This window comes from Plecotus auritus (assembly GCF_963455305.1).
Source record: "Plecotus auritus genome assembly, chromosome: 5".
Classification (NCBI taxonomy): Eukaryota; Metazoa; Chordata; class Mammalia; order Chiroptera; family Vespertilionidae; genus Plecotus; species Plecotus auritus.
This window is the reverse complement of record NC_137776.1, coordinates 168984143-169002830: the sequence shown is the minus strand read 5'-3', so window position 1 is coordinate 169002830 and position 18688 is coordinate 168984143. Positions and strand designations below refer to the sequence as shown.

The 18688-nt window shown below is 50.6% G+C and overlaps 2 protein-coding genes across 5 annotated transcripts; both read left to right on the top strand.

Annotated features, from left to right (window-relative positions):
- Positions 1 to 1168: 1168 nt before the first annotated feature.
- ALAD (aminolevulinate dehydratase) lies at positions 1169 to 12925 on the top strand. Of its 4 annotated transcripts, none has more exons than XM_080667559.1 (12): positions 1169 to 1547; positions 7156 to 7341; positions 8799 to 8849; positions 9329 to 9425; positions 9792 to 9927; positions 10039 to 10122; positions 10223 to 10311; positions 10584 to 10639; positions 10727 to 10814; positions 10902 to 10988; positions 11311 to 11440; positions 12076 to 12925. In XM_080667559.1, the coding sequence occupies exons 2-12, from the start codon at positions 7229 to 7231 to the stop codon at positions 12132 to 12134; spliced, it is 990 nt and encodes a 329-aa protein (XP_080523685.1). In that variant the 5' UTR covers positions 1169 to 1547; positions 7156 to 7228; the 3' UTR covers positions 12135 to 12925. The 4 variants fall into 4 exon arrangements, with proteins under 4 accessions (XP_080523685.1, XP_080523683.1, XP_080523686.1 ...); XM_080667557.1 differs by having other exon boundaries at positions 1362 to 1547; positions 8633 to 8849; XM_080667560.1 differs by having other exon boundaries at positions 1438 to 1542.
- Positions 12926 to 14065: 1140 nt separating this feature from the next.
- On the top strand, positions 14066 to 18592 carry HDHD3 (haloacid dehalogenase like hydrolase domain containing 3). The gene is made up of 2 exons (XM_080667556.1): positions 14066 to 14190; positions 15839 to 18592. Exon 2 carries the CDS (start codon positions 16004 to 16006, stop codon positions 16757 to 16759), a length of 756 nt encoding a protein of 251 aa, XP_080523682.1. The 5' UTR covers positions 14066 to 14190; positions 15839 to 16003; the 3' UTR covers positions 16760 to 18592.
- Positions 18593 to 18688: the final 96 nt, after the last annotated feature.

Below are 18688 nucleotides of genomic sequence, written 5' to 3'. Positions count from 1 at the left end.
ATGGTACTGTTTCTGACTCTAATGCACACAAAAAAACACATTACTTCCTGTCAACTGGACGCAAATGAATCAGGAGGCTTTGCTAAAATAAATTTTTATTCAAGTGTTTAGGTTTGAAAACCTGAAACACAGCTAAGCGCAATACCGAGTTTTGCCCTGGGGCACATACCCAGGTTTCCAGTTAAGTCCGGTCTGAAAATGTTATCTCTCTCTCTTCCTCTTCCCCGCCCCCCGCCCCCCGCCCCCATCAATTAAAAAAAAAAAAAAAAAAAGCTTAGAAGTTTTTCAAGTAAAAAGCACATTTTTTAAAGAAAAGTCAGTCCTGCATTTTTAGCCTCTGGATTGACCCAAGATGGTAATCTTCCAGGTCTGGTTTATTAAGTGAGTTGCTCAGATGATTATCTATGGAGTTCATGTATATCCAGGCATGGATGCACAACTGAAAAGTTTAAGTTCCCAGGCTAGTTAGCAAGAATAGAATCGTTTCCTTATGCCTCAGCCTTTAGCAGCTTGACCACACTGATCCCATTTTATTTCTTCACTCTTCCTCATTCCTTTCTACCACCTTCCTTATTTGAACACAAATCAGAACTCTAGTAGCTGGGAACTAAACGATGTCCTATTTCCTTAGCATTAAGCCTCTCTACCTCTTTAGCTTGAAGTATAAAACAGGTTTGGGTTACAGATTATGAGAAAATTTGAGTATAAATGTAGTACAATCGACTGGCATCTTCACGATTAAAGTTAGCTTTTCTATAATCCCTGATTCACCTCTATAACAGCATTCCTTTGTTAGGGTATTGGTCCCGACCACCACTTCACCCAAACCCACAAAGCCTCAGTGGATCCCCCCGCCCGAGCACGCACTCTGCCCCACCCGCCCCATTGTACTCATCCTAATGCCTAAAACGTCCATGTCATTCAAATCACATCTCCCAAACCATGGCACAGAGTAGATCCTACAATGGATTAAATTTTCTCTTAAAACTTGGAAGGCATCCTGGTGCTGAATTCAAAAAACTTTAAAATGCTCAGTCCGCAAAAATGAACTTAGCAATTGTGTCGGGCATTACCGTGTTGTTTTAATGTCCTTGACGTCCCATTATGTCAACAAATAATTAACCAGCGCCCAGTATGCTGTAAATTGGGAAGACGAGGACTGTAAAGAGTCCCTCGGGGCTGTAACCGCTTGGAGAAAGGTTCACTCGCCCAGACCGCTGAGCCTCTCCCGCGCTGCCCCGCAGCCTCCCCCGGGCCTTTCCCCGCCCACGCGCTGGTCCGCGCCTCACACACGCACGTGAGCCTCGAGGCCTAGCCAATCGGGTGTGCCTAAGGGCAGGCGAGCCCGCCCGCCCCCCGCCGGGGCTGAAGCTGGTTAGCCCTCCAGCGAAGAGCCCCCAGGGGGTGTGGCGTGCAGGCTGGCGGGGCGGGGTGTGAGTTGGACGCTGCTTCCGGGTAGCAGCCCGCCCCTCTTGTACCGGGAAAGACTAGATTGCGTGCGAGGTAGCGGTGGCGGGAGCGTAGACTCGCAGCTCTGAGGAGGTAAGGTAAGCGGGGGCCGGACTCGGGGAGATGGCGGACTGGGAGGCGGAGGCTGTGGCACCGCGTCCCTAGATCCAGATTGTGCTGTGCGCCAGAAGCGCTGGCAGTGCAGCCGGGGATCCGTCCTTTGGGGCCGGTATTTGGGCTCTTAGAGGTAGATTGCCCTGCTGCAGCCGGGGCAGGGGTCTCCGCGGGGCCATAGTCCTTGAGGGCACGTGTCCAGTCCTTGGGGTTTACTCCCTTAGACACCGCTGCAGCGGACTCTGTAAGTGCACAGCGCGAGGTACATCGCCGATGTGGGAGGATGGTGGAAGTATATCAGCCGTATTGTGCTGGGCTTGTACGTACGTGCATTGGCCCATTGAGTCTTTACAACAGCCCATTGAGGGCGATTCAAGTCCTCATTTACCAGACGAGGCAACTAAAGTCACACAGCTGGAAAGTGACAGCTAGAACAGACTCCAAAAACCACACACTTTATTATCATGCCGCCAGCTGCATCCAGGTCCAGAGTCACCGGTCTGCTTCCCTCTCCCACCTCCTTCACCCAGAGTTCTCCACAGCCCAACTCTGCTGTGGGCTTTGAAATCTCTACTTAAAGTACCAAGGGGTAATTAATAGTGGGCATTGAAAACTGGGCTGCTGGAGACCTGAATTCTAGCCCTAAATTTGCCACTGCCCCCCCTGCATGATTTTGGGCCTGTGTCTCTCCTTCTTGAACCCAGTTTCACCATCATTTCGATGATGTAATCAAGCTTTAAGGATCCTCTTAGCCAAGATGTCTTAGGAGTCTGTGGACCTGGCTAATTCTCCTCCTAGCTCCAAATGGCTAAGCCCAGAGAAAACTGGGCTCGTCAAAGCTCTAGGTCAAGGCCCAGGTCTCATTCTTCTCTTTAACTCCTGTGTGTAGCACTGGGACAAGCCTAGAGTAGATATTCAGGAAATGTGAGTTGAATAAACAAGTTGGTCTCTTGTCAGAACTGCCTAGCAGCTGCTGTCCTGGGACCCTCAGGGGCTTTGGATTTTTCAGCCCTGGCCACCTTCTACCTAGCTGGCCCTCCTGACTGCCTCCTCCCCAGCTGGTGGCAGAGCCTGCTAGAGCTGGCAGTAGCTCGCAGCCCTCTGTGCCAAGATCATAACCTCTGGAATCCTCAGCTGAGCATAACATGGGGGGCAGCTCTTTCTCAGTCCCTCCTGGTAGCAGCTCTCAGGGCCCAACTTAATTGACTCCCAGGTTGGGAAAGTTGCCTTCTAAGAAATGAGATACCTTTACCACCAGTTTGAAAAGCTACTTATTCCTCAATGTCCCCTCTTCCCCTGAAGCCATCCTTGACTCCCAGAGAACACAGATCCCTCTCACATAACCTGGTCCACCCCTCTGTTGTAGCATCTGTGTGGTGATTATTTCTCCTCCCCCCCCCCCCCCCATATACTGCTGGAAGGCAGCAATCCCACCCCCACCCCCACCCCCACCTGGGATGTCTTGGAAGACCTTGGAGCCCACACAGGTTTGAATGAAAGTTCTCCCTTCTGGGTGTGTGCAGAAGGCACAGATGTTATGGCACGCCTGGAGATCTAGTTCCAGATCAGTTCTGTTCCTAATATAAAAGTAGCTCCGTGTTTACTGTGAGACTTAGCACATACCTGTTCACTATCTCTAATCTCTGCAGCTTTGCCAGTTTGATTAACTCCCATTCTATAGAATCTGAAAGGCTAGCAACCTTTCAGAGTCACACATTGAGCACAGACCAGACCTGGGGCTCTTGGACCCTGAAATGTAGATTTTTTTCTGGACCGCCCTATACTGCCTTCCAGTTAAAGCTAACCTGTTCTAATGTGGCTGAGCATAGGTGCTGGGTCCCATGGTGACTTGCTCTTGACTTCAGTGAGGTGTGACAGGATTTAAGCAGTGACTTGCAAGCTCCCTTGATTTGAGAGAAGTGCCCTCCCAAGTCTATGAAATCTCCCAAACCTCCACCTGGCTTTTGCTCTGCAAACAGAGATGCAACTCTGTTGCTCAGGGGTGTTTTTCTACCCCACAGATATTGATTCAGCACCTGTTGTGACAGAATGACCATGTGTGGTGCAGGGTATGGCACTGGACTAGACGCCAGGAGATCCTGTGCTCAAGCCCAGCTCTGTACCTGACTCACTGTGTGATGTCAGACAAGTCCTGTTGCCTCTCTGCATCCAATTTCCACATCAGAATATAAGCAATAAACAGGATTGGTGATTTTCAACTTAATTTCTTTATTACTGATACTCATTTCTCAAATCAAATCTCTCTGAACCCTCAAGTTAAAATACAACAACACACATATATTAAAGTGGAACTGCCCCAGGGAGGCCTCTCCCTCGCCACTCTCACCCTCCCTTGTCCCCCTCCCGCAAAGCTCCTAGGCAGCCCTGCCCTGTTGCTTCTGATAAACAGAAGGCATTAATTTGCTCCCTCAGCCTTCTAAAGTAGAAGCGAGAATGAAGCCAGTGGAATGCAGCTTTGGATTCCAGAAGCTGGGAGCCTGCCACAAAGGTTGCTGCCATCTGAGACGTGTGTAGACCCAGCTTCAAAATCTGATTTGACTCCAGAATGACATTGAGGAGGTTACTTAACCTCTCGGAGCCTCCATTCCCTTATCCCTAAAAGGACAATTCTTGTTTCCTTGTTTTCTCAGCTCTCCAGCCACCAAAGCAAAGCAAAGATAGTCAAGGCAGAGAGGTGCCTGCTGAATCAAGTGTTTACCAGGACTAGTAGATAAAACCCAGCACTCATTGTCTAGAACAAATTCAAATTCTGGCTGTTACTAACTAGCTGTGTAGTCTTGGGCAAGTGACAGTCTCTCCGAGCTAGGCTAATCGCTGGCAGACCTGGGAGCAAAATCTTTTTTTTTAAATATCTTTTATTGATTTTATAAAGAGAGGAAGGGAGAGGGAGATAGAAGCAGCAATGAGAGAGAATCATTGATAGGCTGCCTCCTGCATGCCCTGCACTGGGGATCAAGCCCACAACCTGGACATGTAACCTGACTGGGAATCAAACCTTTGACTTCTTGGTACACAGGACGACACTCAACCAACTGAGCCACACTGGCCGGGCTGAGAGCAAAATCTTGCACAAAGTGGGCACTTGGGACTTTGTAACTGCTGAATGATTGCTCATTTGGGAGTTGGGACATTTTGGGGAGGCCTGGCTTGCTCTTGTGTCAGGTGATATGGCTGGCTCAAGGGTGGGGTGGTAGGGTGGGGCCCTGTGTGGCTCCTGATAACCCCAACCCTGACAGGAAGGCAGGTCAGATAAAAAGAGGCCTGGGAGACTGGGAAGAAAGGCATCATCAGCATATTAAATGATTCCCCAGGCCAAGGGAATGTGTAACCTCCGGTAAGTCCCTGCCTTTCTCTGAGCCTTGAGATCCCATTCACACAAGGAGAGATGAGTGGCTCTTGAGTGTTCCCCAGGCACCTCGTCTGAAGGTGGAGTGGAAGTACATTACCACCAATCTGTAAAGGTGTCTTCAGACTGACAAACGAAGCAGGCAAGTTCATTGACTATAACAGAATTTATTATGGGGTCATTTACTTATTGTAAGTTTGGGTCAGAGTAGAAGAGACAACCCATCCGACTCTGCATATTATTAGCTAGACTAATAAACCTTTTGTAGTATAGCTGAACTACTAATGATTGACAAGACTAAGGGACAAAGAATGCAGTGAGCCAGGTCTTAGGATGGCTAATTGCTTAAAATTAATGCCAACACCTAGTTTGATATTTATCTTGTTTGCTGTGCCATTCTGGTCACTTACTGATAGGAATCTATGGTTACACTATGTGAACTTATAGGACACAGCTAATCATTAACTGTGAGGCTTTGATGCTGGCTGAGACTAGTTAGGTCAGAGTTCTTGGCATGGAAAAACAAAAGCAGGGATGCAAAGATGGAGTCACTTTTGTTCACATCGACATCTGTACACACCTCCAAAAGGAAGTGTCTAAAACAGAGCTCTCCACCTCCTCTCCAAGGTCTGCTCCCCATTACCCTCTTCCTGCCTTGTCCCTGTCTCCATTGCCCTCCAGGTCAGAAAGCACCGCCCCAAGAGACTGCCTCTTGGCCGCCTTATGATGCTTCCTTCTCCACCCCTCTGGCTCCACATCCTCTGTGCTCCTCTGCTTCCAATCTGCTGTGCTCAGTCTGTAAGGATTTTCTTCCTAAAGCCAGGCTCTGACCAGGCCACCCCTACCGCCCCTATCAGAAACCTTCCTGTCCCCAATCTGACCCCCTTCCTTCCCCTCCCCTCCCCTCCATACACACGTGGTTCCATTGATTGCCTCCTTAGGTCCTAAGAACAGTCCTTAGCCATCCCTCCTTCCCTACCTTTACTCCTTTCTTCTCTTCCTGAGGGAATATTCTCCCCTTTTCCTCTAACTAGCTGAACCCACTCATCCTGCAAAACCAGTTCAAGACCTCATCTTTCAACAAGCTTCTTCTAACCTCCAAACTCACATTGGAACTCATAGTTCTTTTAGGGAGGTTCCACCTCTCCGAGATGCACTCAATCAGCCCTACCTCCCAGGACTGTAGTGCCAACTTAATGAGAAATCATGTGTGCAAGTGCCCAGTGTGGCTTGGCACACAGTAGGTGCTCAAGAAACAAATGTCACTGCCCCAGCTTCCTTCTATCTTACATCCTTTATTTAGCATTTAGGACATATTGTCTGGTATTTCATGTAATATTTACTATGTGGCAGAGTGTGTGGGGAAGACAAAAAAAATGAACTCACTATAAACCTACAGAAGATCTGTCTACTGGGACAAGTTAAGAAATAGTCACAAAGACCTGTTATATAAGAGAGAGTGTGACCTGGGCAAAAAGAGAGGCTTTAGTGGGAGAGGGAAGGAAGGAGTGCCTTGTGGACAGCCAGGTAGGATTTGGGGCTGGAGGAGTGGCGAGAGCACAAGCCTTCTAGATAAAGGGAACAGGGTGAGCAGAGCTAGAAGCTAGCCAAGTGTGGCTTGTGCTTGGGGAGTAGCAGGAAGTTCGAGGGCTAGAAAAGAGGACGTCAGTGGCCACTCTACAGGTGTGTGTGTGTGTGTGTGTGTGTGTGTGTGTGTGTGTTGGGGACTGCTATTTAATCCTCTTAGTGTGTGTCCTGCTTGACAAGTCCATGTGCGACGGGTAGAATTACAGGGAGTTTTTTACTTTGGTTTCTCTAAAATTTCTGCCAAGTACATGGACATTTTTCATGGAATAAACAAAGTATAAATGTTGGCTACATCAGTGTTCCTCATACTAATTTCCATCCAGCCCAAATTGATTTTTTGATAAAATAAAAATGAATTACTAGAAAAATATTATTTAAAAAGAAGAAGAGAGGCCATATAAGTATGAGCCCAAATTTTATATTATTGGGTTCAAATTGCTATGAAAGTTTCTTAAGGCCTACTTTCATTTCTCTACTTACCTTATAGACCAGCAAGGACTGGTGAACTACACGCAGAGGAACACTGAGGTAGACAGCAGGAGATGCAGGAATCCAGAAGAGCTTGGGGGTATATGACCACCTCCTGGGGACAGGGACCATGTCTCACATTCCACATTCCTCCTGTTGCCCCCACATAGCTGAACACCCAGAAGATACCCCAGGAGCCCTCAGTTCCAACCAGCTGGCTACCCTGTACCCTGACTGCTCACCATGCAGCCTCAGTCTGTTCTCCACAGCGGCTACTTCCACCCACTGCTTCGGACCTGGCAGGCAGCCGCCACCACGCTCAATGCCTCCAACCTCATCTATCCCATCTTTGTCACGTGAGTCCCCAGAATGAGCCGAGTCTCTGATCCGCAGGGTGTGGGTGGGTGGGTATGTCTGTGACCAGAGCAAGCATCTGTTTGTGGGTGATAAAGTGAGCTGTCAGCTTGGAGCTCAAGGTATGGGTTAAGGACAGCAGTTGTCTTAAGAATGAAACAAACCTTGAGAAGAATTCAATCTTCCTTACCTGCCATCCTGAGCTTTTGCAGTATGACAGAAGCTGAGAAATATTCTGTAGATTGTAAAGTGCTATGTACATGTAAGAGGTGGTAGTCAGGATTATTAATAACTAGAGGCCTGGTGCATGACATTCGTGCACGGGGGGAGGGCGGTGAGGTCTCTCAGCCTGGCCTGCATCCTTTCGCAGTCCGGAAGCCCTCGGGGAATGTCCTGGCTCATGTGAGGAGCAGACCTAAGCTGGCAGTTGAACATCCTTAGCGCTGCCTTCTGGCTGAAAAGGGCTCCCCCTGTGGGAGCGCACTGACCACCAGGGGGCAGCTTCTGCGTTGAGCGTCTGCCCCCTGGTGGTCAGTGTGCATCATAGTGACCAGTTGTTCTGCTGTTTGGTCGATTTGCATATCACCCTTTTATTATATAGGATAGCAACAGCTGACATTTATTGAGGACTCACTGTGTATCAGGTACTATGCTAAGCGTCTACATCTGTTATCTTTCAGTCCTGACAGCATCCATATAAGGAAGGTATGAATATTATCCCCTAGATCAAGGATGGGGAACATCCAGCCTACGGGCCTATAAGGCCCACGAAATCATTTGATCTGGCTCTGCCAAGGCATTAGGGGTGAGTTAATTAAATGTCTAACCAAATAGAGCAGGCTAATTTTTAAGTTGATAATTTTTTATGGCCTGCGAATGATGTTATAAATATCCAAATGGCCCTTGGCAGAAAAAAGGTTCCCACTCCCACCCTAGATTGTTTTCTCCATGAGGGCAGGGATTTTTGTCTGTTTTGTTCACTGTTATACTGCCAGAGCCTAGAACAGTACCTGGCACATAATAAGTGCTCAATAAATATTTGTTGTATGAGTGAATGAATGAATGAATGAATGGACCCAGGATATAAAAAAAGGGCTCAAGGCTCAAAGAGGTGGTACAACTTGGCCAAGGTCACCCAGTCAGTACTAGTAAGTGACTGCAATAGTAAGTGAGGACCTTCTGACTTCAGAGTCCAAGTTCTTAACCACTTGAGTGCTTCCTATGATTGCTCGTCTTTTAGTAAGGTTGCTCTTGCTGTCACTGTTATTCTTGTTGTTCCTATTATTATTTCAGGCCCTGGGCTTGGCCAGGCAGGGGAACCAGACACTGGACCCTATCCTCCTCCCAACATCTCCACTTCCATATTCCTTCCCAGCTTCCCAACCATCCCCCCTAGTCACCCTTTCACCACTGGCCCTTTCCACAGCTACCAATCCATAGCCCACCCCCACTCTTGCAGGGATGTTCCTGATGATGTACAGCCTATTGCCAGCCTTCCAGGAGTGGCCAGGTAGGAAACATGGTGGGGAGGGCAGGGGGATGATGGAGGGAGAGATTTTACAGGTGGAGATGCCAGGAAGCAGAAGCAGACCCAGGAGGTAGAAGATCCGGAGAGTCTAACTTCAGCTCAGTAGAGAGAAGGGTTTTGTCAGGGTCAAAGTTGTTCCACACAGAAGAGGCAGCCTTGTAAAGTAAGGGGCTACCCATCACCAGAGGCATCATAGCAGAGTCTTGGAGAGGAGAGCTTAACTTCAAATGGGAGTTCAATAAAAGAACCTTGGAGGGGCCTTTTGCAGCTGAATCCCATAGTCTGCCACTTGGCACCTCAGCTTACCCATCTGTTGGGTACGTTCCGGCCCCCACCCCCTATACTATGGGGCTTGAGCCCTCCTAGTACCAAGTGCTACTTGGCTCTTAATAGAGGCACAGTGTGGCAGGGTGGGGAGGACCCTTGCCAGGGGCCTGCCTCACTGCAGCCCCTCCTCGCAGGTATGGTGTGAACCGGCTGGAAGAGATGCTGAGGCCCCTGGTGGAAGAGGGCCTGCGCTGCGTCCTGGTCTTTGGTGTCCCCAGTAGAGTTCCCAAGGTGAGGAATCAGGGGAGGTAGTAGAAGGGAAGTGAAGGGGAGGTTGGGTGAAGGTGAGCTGAGGTTCCACACTGACCACCCTCAGTTAGGCCTTGTGCTGGCCCTGGGACCACAGGCAAATGGACATGGCCCCTGTTCCTAAGGCAGCACCCATGTAAGGTCAAGAAGCTAAATAGGACTATGACACCCTGACTGGGCAAGTCAAGTCCCCTGTGCAAAACGGGGAGAGTCCTCACTGTGCCTCCTCGTCCAGAGGCTGAGATGGTGATAAAAGAAGAGGATGGGGACTGCACTCTATGAGGGCCATTGTGCCTCCCAAAGGCTTCATGTGACAGACACACTGCTTTGTCCTTTCCCTGTCACTAGGATGAGCGGGGCTCTGCAGCGGACGCCGAGGACTCCCCGGCTGTCGAGGCGATTCGTCTGTTGCGCAAGACCTTCCCCAGCCTGCTGGTGGCCTGCGACGTCTGCCTGTGCCCCTACACCTCCCATGGTCACTGTGGTGAGTTCCCTCCCTCCACCAGCCCTGCTGCCACCTGCACTCCCCCTGCCCAGTTCTCCCCACAGTGGGACAGGCCAGGTGCTCCCTAAAATCCAGCTGTCTGATGTGCAGGGCTTCTGAGCGAGAATGGGGCTTTCCAGGCCAAGGAGAGCCGCCAGCGGCTGGCAGAGGTGGCTCTGGCCTATGCCAAGGCAGGTGAGTAAGCCACCAGCAGGGATGAGAACCTCTGGGTCAGGGAGGTGGCAGAGTAGACAGGAGGGTCCCAGAGTTCTGAAGGCCATCCTCTGTCCCTCAGGATGTCAGGTGGTAGCCCCGTCGGACATGATGGATGGACGCGTGGAAGCCATCAAGGAGGCTCTGATGGCACATGGATTTGGCAACAGGGTAGGGGCAGGGAGGTGGGGGGAGGGGTGGGGGGAGGTGAGGAGAGAGCCCTGCCCCCACATCTGCCAAGAATCACAGAACTGAAGACAGACTGGACAAGATCTTTGGGATTGTCTCAACCTCTGCTCCTGAGATAGGGAAATCAAGGCCCAGAGCTCCAGTGGGACTAGAACACAGGCACTCTACTTCCTAGCCTAAGTCCCTTTCTTGCACGTGACCCTGAGACATCTGGAAAGGGCTGACTGAGCTCAATCCCCACGTTCTCTCCACAGGTATCAGTGATGAGCTATAGTGCCAAATTTGCTTCCTGTTTCTATGGACCTTTCCGGTGAGTGGGGATGGGCTAGGGTCTGCTGTTAAAGCCCTGACCCGTTAGCTCAAAGCTGGAGCCCTCCCTGATGTTTCTGCTTCCCAGGGACGCGGCTCAGTCAAGCCCAGCTTTTGGAGACCGCCGCTGCTACCAGCTGCCACCGGGAGCCCGAGGCCTGGCGCTCCGAGCAGTGGTGAGTGACAGAGCTTGAGCCCCAGCTAGCCTGCCCCCCTCTCCCCTCGCATCCCAGGCACTGCCCACATCCTACCTCATCCCTTAGGACCGGGATGTCCGGGAAGGAGCCGACATGGTCATGGTGAAGCCGGGAATGCCCTACCTGGATATTGTGCGGGAGGTGAAGAACAAGGTGAGCACAGAGCAGAGACAAGGGGGCTCAGGGACATGAGAGAGTGTGTCCACGGGCTCTGGGACCTTAGATTGATGGACTGCAGAATCTCAGAGTTGGAAGCAATCTGCCCCTGAACAGGAATCCTCCCCTCCCTGCCCCTGCCCAGCAGCCGCCAGTGGGCACAAGCCTTTGAACAGCTCTGCTGTAACAGTTTAAGAATGGGTCCGCAGCAGTGCCTCAGGCCATGGGGCTCAAGGTGGTCAAAGGTTGGGCAGGGAACAAGGGACACTCCCAGGGGTACACCCACCATCCACTTCTGCCTACTGCTGCTTCTCTGCAGCACCCAGAGCTCCCTCTCGCCGTGTACCACGTTTCTGGAGAGTTTGCTATGCTGTGGCACGGAGCCCAGGCAGGAGCGTTTGATCTCAAGGCCGCTGTACTGGAGGTCATGACTGCCTTCCGCAGAGCTGGTAAGCTGGCAGGGGCGGGGTTTTTGACCTGTGACACAGACTAATAGGCAGTTTGCCCAGAAATGGAAATGAACTCCTGAAACAGCCTGGAGTCTTAGACCCAGAGGTAACAGTGATCTAAACAGACACAGCCTGAGAGGAAAAGACATGACTGTAGAACAGAACATGGAACAGTGAAGAAAGCAGAGCTCTCTATTATTTTTGGTTGTGAGGCCTTGGCCTAGCCACTTCTCTGAACCTCAGTGTCCTGTCTATAGTAGAGATAAGATACCTGGTAGGTGGTTGTCATGTGGGTTAAATGAGATGATCGGTATAATTGGCATATGTTCACTCCATAAATGGGAGCTGGTTTTATTGGTATGGCACACTGTGTGGGAAGGGAACTTATAGCTTATCTGCTTCCCCACTGTGCATTTTATTCATTGGCAAATTAAGGTCCAGAAAGAGAAAATGACTTGTCCACAATCACACAATATAGAGAGCTAGAATTGACTAGCACTGGGCTCAGTCTTACGTTGTGAAACCCACTGTGACTCTTCGTAGTAGCCTTCTTCCCCGCTGGCCCTCATTTCCCAGAAGGTATGCCCAGAGCTGATCCCCACCCCTCCCCTGTTCCCTGTGTCTCTCCCACAAAGGTGCCGACATCATCATCACCTACTACACACCTCAGCTATTGGAGTGGCTGAAGGCATGATGGAGAGAGTGTGCACGACCCAAGAACTAGAACTTTACAGAGGCCCCGGGGCCTTGGAGAAGTGAAAACCAAAGTAAATGCTGCTTTAAGAACTGTGCCCTTGTCCCCTTTTCCTGCCAAATCTTACCACTGTCAGCCACATCTTCATGGGCTCTGCCAAGCTTCTCCACCCTCCCCTGTGTCAGCCCTGAGGCCACCTCTGCCACTCTAGCTCCTTCCTCTGGTGTTGCTTCCGTTTGGAAGCTCTCACGGGCACAGATTTGTGGGGCCTGGGAGAGGAGTTTGGAGCATTAGGGGAAGAGGAAGACAGTTGGATTGTGGATCCTCAGAAGCTGTGGAAAGCCCAAGGCCTCTGGCAGCATGCCAAATCTGCTGGACATTGGGCCTGAGGCCTAGATTGACATTCCTGAGTTCAAAGTTGAGACTTGCTGCGATTCCACAGGAAGGCGATTCCCACACAGACCAGTGGTGGCCAGGCTGCCTGCGATCTGCTATACTCTGAGCCATAAACCCCAGACAAGGATTACTCATTAACGAGCAGAAACATTGCCAGGGGATCAAAATTCAGAAGCAAAGAGAAATTTCCTGATTGTTGGAGATGCCACCATCGAAAAGGCTTTTTATTAAAGAGATATTTTTTGAGAGTGTGTTTTCTGTGCCCAGGCACCGTGCTGGGTACTGAGGATCTAACCGGACAGCCCTCAGCTTGTCTCTCTGCATGGAAACTACACCAAGAGAATGAGAGAGATAGGCCACAAGAAAACAGACAAATAAAGCAGTTACAAATTCTAATAAGTGCTTGGAAGAAAATAAAGGGTCTGAGACAGAATAACAGATGGGGGAGGGGGACCTCCCTGAGGTCAAGGGAAAAGGAAGGGTCCTTACTGAGCAGAGGGAAGCGCACCAGAAGCTGTGAGGATAATACCAAGTGTGCCAGGATCCTGCAGTGAGGAGCGTGGCAGCACTGCTGGGAACTGGGTGCTGAGAAGGGTGGGTGACAGGGCTAGAGGTTAGAAAGGTGGATCCTGCACCTTTTAGGAAGCTTGGGATGTATTTTGCATCTGATACAAAGACAGCTAAAGCATCTTAACCTATTATGTATGGTCCAATTTCCCACATTCTGCTGCTATCGGAAAAATGGAAGGGTGCGAGAAAAAGCCTTGTTAGGCTACTGCAAACCCCTGGGAGCAACGGTGGTGACCAGGTCCGAGGGGAGAAAGCAAATGTATTCGGGATACATTTTAAAGATGAGCATGAAGACCTTCTTTTATGTCACTAAAAAAAAAAGGTGGGGGGTGGGGGGTGGGCCCCTAACCGGTTTTGCTCAGTGGATAGGGCGTCAGCCTGCGGACTGAAGGGTCCCAGGTTCAATTCCCGTCAAGGGCATGAACCTTCGTTGTGAGCACATCCCCAGTGGGGGGTGTGCAGGAGGCAGCTGATCGATGTTTCTGATTCTCTATTCCTTTCTAAAAAAATCAATAGAGCATTAAAAAAGAGGGTGGGCGCAGTTAAGTTACTGCAGAGGACTCTGTCCTCAGCAAATCGTCTTGAGTTAAATAAGTTTCCAACTGAAAGCAATTCCTTCCTGGTGCCGACAGGGGACCCAGACCAGAGAGGAGCTTTGCCTTGCCCAAGTCCACATAGCGCTCAGTAAGCCTCTGGGACCCAAAGCCCCTCTTCCCAAGTCAGCCGAGCCCCTCCCAGGAGTGTTCCAACCCCAGGAAGACGGAGGGGCTGGGAGAGGGAGAGGGGGACGCCGTAGAGTGAGGAAAGGCAGACGGTGCGGGAGGGGCAAGCAGAGGCAGAGAGGGTGCAAGGTGACGGTGATACAAGGGTTGGGGGCGGCAGGGCTTAAAATGGGGATCCGAGGTGTGAGTCTTTCCTAGGGGCGGAGAAGGAACCTAGGAGCACCGGGGCGGGTGACAGGGCGCGGAGGGGGAGGAGGCAGGAAGGGGCGGGGCCGAGGAGAGGCGGCCGAGCGCCGGGCAGAGCTTCCGTGCCTCCCACGCCGGCAGGGGTTGCGGTTTCCCTCCTGACCCGCTTCCCTTCGGAACAGGTGAGTGAGTCCTGAGCCCCCGGGATGCGCTCTCCGCGCTGGAGCTGAGAACGGGTCCCAGATTGCCGCCGCAGGCACGGCCTGCGTCCCTAAGATCCTCCCGCCCCGGGTCACGCTGCGGACGGCAGCTGAGAGGTTTCGCTCTAACGGCTGGCATACCTGTAATTTGCCAACACCGAGCCCGAGAGTTGGGGAGGAAGGGTCAGCAGTTCATGCCTGTAGCCCAGAGTCCCCAGCTCCGGCTTCCGGGAGCCAGAGGCTTTGTTCTCCTCTTAGCTGTGCCATTGTCCCTGCGTGACTTTAGGGGAGTTCCGCCCCTCGCTGGGCCTTCAGCTCCCTACCGCAAAGTGAGGAGGGTTTTTCGGTGGGTCTCCCTAAATTCCAAACAGACTTAAATTCATTTCCTTGACCAGCTTCCTCTAAGACCTGTCCCAGATTCACCAGCCACGTCCCTTCCTCGGTAAACACGTGGCTGCACTCTGAATTCTGGACCCTCAGATTCCTGCAGGAACCCCGAATCAACTCGGGGGAAAGAAGCTGCATCCAGCCTGTGGACGACAGGCGGAGGAGTTTGTTTCCTATGCATTAAAGGCAGTAGTTCTTTCACTCCATCCTATGAACCTGGAGGTCACAGGGCACATGCCCGCATTGCTGGCTCAATCCCCAGTAGGGGGCATGCAGGAGGCAGCCCATTGATGTTTCTCTCCCTCTCCCTCTCTCTGAAATCAATAAAAACATTTAAAAAAAAAAAAAAAAGACGAAGCTGGGACTCAGAGAGGCTTAAAACAGGTAGGACCAGGCAGCTCTGGTCTGCTTTTTGTCCTATGTTATACAGATTTGCCAAAAAGTGTTTTTGTTTTTTTAAATTCAATATGTCTAAGCAGTGGAAGGAAGCACTAGCCAAAGAGTCTGGAAGTTTGGGTTCTAGTCCTGGCTGTGCTGCTGACTCACTGTGATCTTAGGTAAATATCTGTCCCTCGCTGGCTCAGTCTTCCCTGCTGAACAGCCAAGTGTTTGGTCAGATGGTCTGCAAGGACCCTTCTGTCTTTGGAATTGCTAACAATAGGAATATCAATCATAATTGTTTCCTTATCTTGACCTACAAAGCCCTGCCTGAGCTGACCCCTATCCACCCCAAGCACCAGACTCCTTGCCCTGCCTCAGGACCTTTGCACTTGCTGTTTTCAGTGCCAGGAACACTTAACCACCTCTCTTTCCTGCATAGTCATTCTTCAGATCCCCACTGAAACTTCACTTGCCTAGGAGGTTCCCTGACAAAGACCAGATAAGGTCCTTGGGTTTATAACTTCATGGTTCATGCTGCATTCGTTAAGCCTAAGTGTTTGTGTAGTTCTTTGTCTAATATCTGTATCTCCTATTATTTAATGCCATAAATGCCATGAGATCCGGAACCCTGTCCTGTTTCCAGCATCTAGCACATAATCAGTGTTCAGAAATTTGTTGTGCAATGAACAGATCATCTCATTTAGTCCAATAATCTTGTGAGGTTGGATCCTTGTGTTCTTACCCATGAGGAGACAGGGCTTCAAAGAGTGATACTCCCAGGGCCACACACTGAGTTGGCAGCACCAGAATTTGAATCCAGTCTAAAACCTGAACTCCCACTTTACTTGCCATCTCATTCCAGGATCTTCTGCTGTGAAGACATTACCCAAATACCAGAAATTCTGACCCACGAAGCCTGGAAAGAGAAAACCATTAGGTTGTAGAAGTGTGTGGTCCAACTCCGTTTCCCCTTGGCCCTTGGAACTTAAGGTGGATCTGGAGTCGACTTGGCCCCTCCTGCAGACCCATGACTCACCAGCTAAAGATCCGACTGCTGACGTGGGATGTGAAGGACACACTGTTCAGGCTCCGCCGGCCCGTGGGGGAGCAATATGCCTCCAGCGCTCGGGCCCATGGGCTGAAGGTGGAGGCCCCAGTCCTGGAACAAGCCTTTGGGCAGGTGTTCAGGGCTCAGAGCCACAGCTTCCCCAACTATGGCTTGAGCCAGGGCCTCACTTGCCGCCAGTGGTGGCTGGATGTGGTCCTACAGACCTTCCACCTGGCGGGTGCTCGGGATGCCCAGGCTGTGGCCCCCATCGCTGACCAGCTGTACAAAGACTTCAGCAGCCCCTGTACCTGGCAGGTGTTGGAGGGAGCTGAGGACACCCTGAGGGGGTGCCGAAAGCGAGGTCTGAGGCTAGCAGTGGTCTCCAACTTTGACCAGCGACTAGAGGGTATCCTGATGGGTCTTGGTTTGCGGGAACATTTTGACTTTGTGCTGACCTCTGGGGCTACTGGCTGGTGCAAGCCGGACCCCCGCATTTTCCATGAAGCTTTGAGGCTTGCTCATGTAGAACCAGCAGTGGCGGCCCATATCGGGGACAGTTACCACTATGATTATAAGGGGGCACGGGCTGCAGGCATGCACAGCTTTCTAGTAGTTGGCCCGGGGCCTTTGGACCCTGTGGTCAAAGATTCTGTACCCCAAGAACATATCCTCCCCTCACTGTCCCATCTCCTGCCTGCCCTTAACCGCCTGGAGAACTCATCCACAGGACTGTGAGTCTGGTGAGGGAAGTGGCTGGGCCCAACAAACATTACAGACAGGAAGTCCTTTCCTTCCCAAGATCTGACCTTTACCGCCTCCCTGCAGACTCCATAATGCATTCTGACTATAAAGCAATGAGTGAGGCTTTTAGCCCTGCCCCACTAAGCAGCTCCTGGTCTCTGAGATGGTTCATTCATCACACATGCATCCCTTTTCCACAAATCTGCCTCACTTCCAACAAGATTCACTAAGGGCCCAACTAGTTTCAAAATCAGTTATCTTGAAACTTGGTTTTAGCAGCAGGGTCCTTTTGTCGTGGGAGATCTTAGGTGGAATCCCAATGTGCAAAACAGGAGAAAAGACTGCGAGGGTGAAGCAAAGGTCCTAGGACCCCTCATTCAGGCCCTGAAGCCTCTAAAACTTCCCCCACCTGCAAAGTCTAAGGTCAGAGGAGCTTAATTTGAAAATCAGGGTGCTAAGCTGTGCTTAAGGACATGTCCTCTAAGACCACATAGTTTAATCAGATTTTAGACAACACCATAATCACAGTCATGAGAAGAAACTTAACCCCTCCCCCCAACACATACACAACTCCATGTGTTAGGTACTCTGCTAGTCCTTGATATGCATATAGAACCCTCAAAGCTACCTAGTCGGCTTAAGTAGTAGGACTTCCATTTGACAAGGGATTCAGAGGTTAAGTAGCCTGCCTGAGGTCACAGCTAGTGCATGAGGGAGCCAGGGTTCCAATTTAGGCATGCCTGACTCCAAAGCCCATTCATTGGCTTGACCACTAGTTTGCAAGTAGAAAGGGATCCATGCCACATGAGACAGTGCAGTAGAGATCCTGGAAGAATAGGGAAGGTGACCTAAAGGATGTCATTCTTAAAGGACACCCTAGTCATAGGAGGTTAAGACAAGGGGTAGGAAAATGCAGGGGACAGGGACCAGAGCCCAAGGTGGCAGGCGTGTAAATGTGGGGAGAATTACTGGAAACTGAAGGAGTTTTAAAAATTCCATGTCTCTTCCTGCCTCTCCCTCTTCACACACCTCTCTACTTGGTATTTACTGGACATCTCTGTGCCTTGGCCAGTACCAAACACAGGGGATACCACAGGTGAAAAGCACATAGATGGGTACATGTACGTTATGATCTAGTGCCAACAGCCAGGGAGGGCTCTGAGTGGACCCTGAACTGGGACTGGCATTCAGATGGGCAGAAGAACAAGGAATCTCTAGCGGCAGGCCCGTGAACTGTTGATTGAGGGCTGCTGTGGGGAGTTAGATTGGTGATTTGGGGAGTGTGGTGTAAGGGCCTTTGGGTGCCATCTAGAATAATCTGGCATTGACCCAGGTTTGGAGGCAGGAAAGCTCTTCTCAGCACCTTCCCGAGTGTCAGGCAGTGAGGACAGGATCATGAGCTAGGGTCTCAGAAGTCATTGCAGTCATAATAGTTGCCAATAGGTCTATGGATTGGATTTGATCCACCCAGTGTTTCAAGTAAATTATTGAGCAAACTTAGCGGGGAGGGCTCTGGCCTCATCTTTGAGCCCAGGAGCCTGAAGTTGTAGGTAAGATTGCCTTTGAACTATGTTCCCCAAAGAAACAAAAATTCGAGGACTACTGCTCTAATGTGAGCTCCTTAAAAATCACAAAAAGCCGAAACCGGTTTGGCTCAGTGGATAGAGCGTCAGCCTGCGGACTGAAAGGTCTCAGGTTCGATTCCGGTCAAGGGCATGTACCTTGGTTGCGGGCATGTCCCCAATAGGGGGTGTGCAGGAGGCAGCTGATCGATGTTTCTCTCTCATCGATGTTTCTAACTCTCTATCCCTCTCCCTTCCTCTCTGTAAAAAATCAATAAAATATATTAAAAAAAAAATCACAAAAAGACTTGCCCTTGGTCCCAGCAGTGCAGGGCACAGAACCAACTCCAGGTCCTTTAGG

Coding starts and splice junctions, on each gene's coding strand:
- ALAD (XM_080667557.1), top strand. CDS start 7,308: ATGCCTCCAACCTCATCTATCCCATCTTTGTCAC. Junction 9,426..9,791: donor TCCCCAGTAGAGTTCCCAAG/GTGAGGAATCAG, acceptor CCCTGTCACTAG/GATGAGCGGGGCTCTGCAGC. Junction 10,123..10,222: donor TCTGGCCTATGCCAAGGCAG/GTGAGTAAGCCA, acceptor TCTGTCCCTCAG/GATGTCAGGTGGTAGCCCCG.
- HDHD3 (XM_080667556.1), top strand. CDS start 16,004: ATGACTCACCAGCTAAAGATCCGACTGCTGACGTGGGATGTGAAGGAC.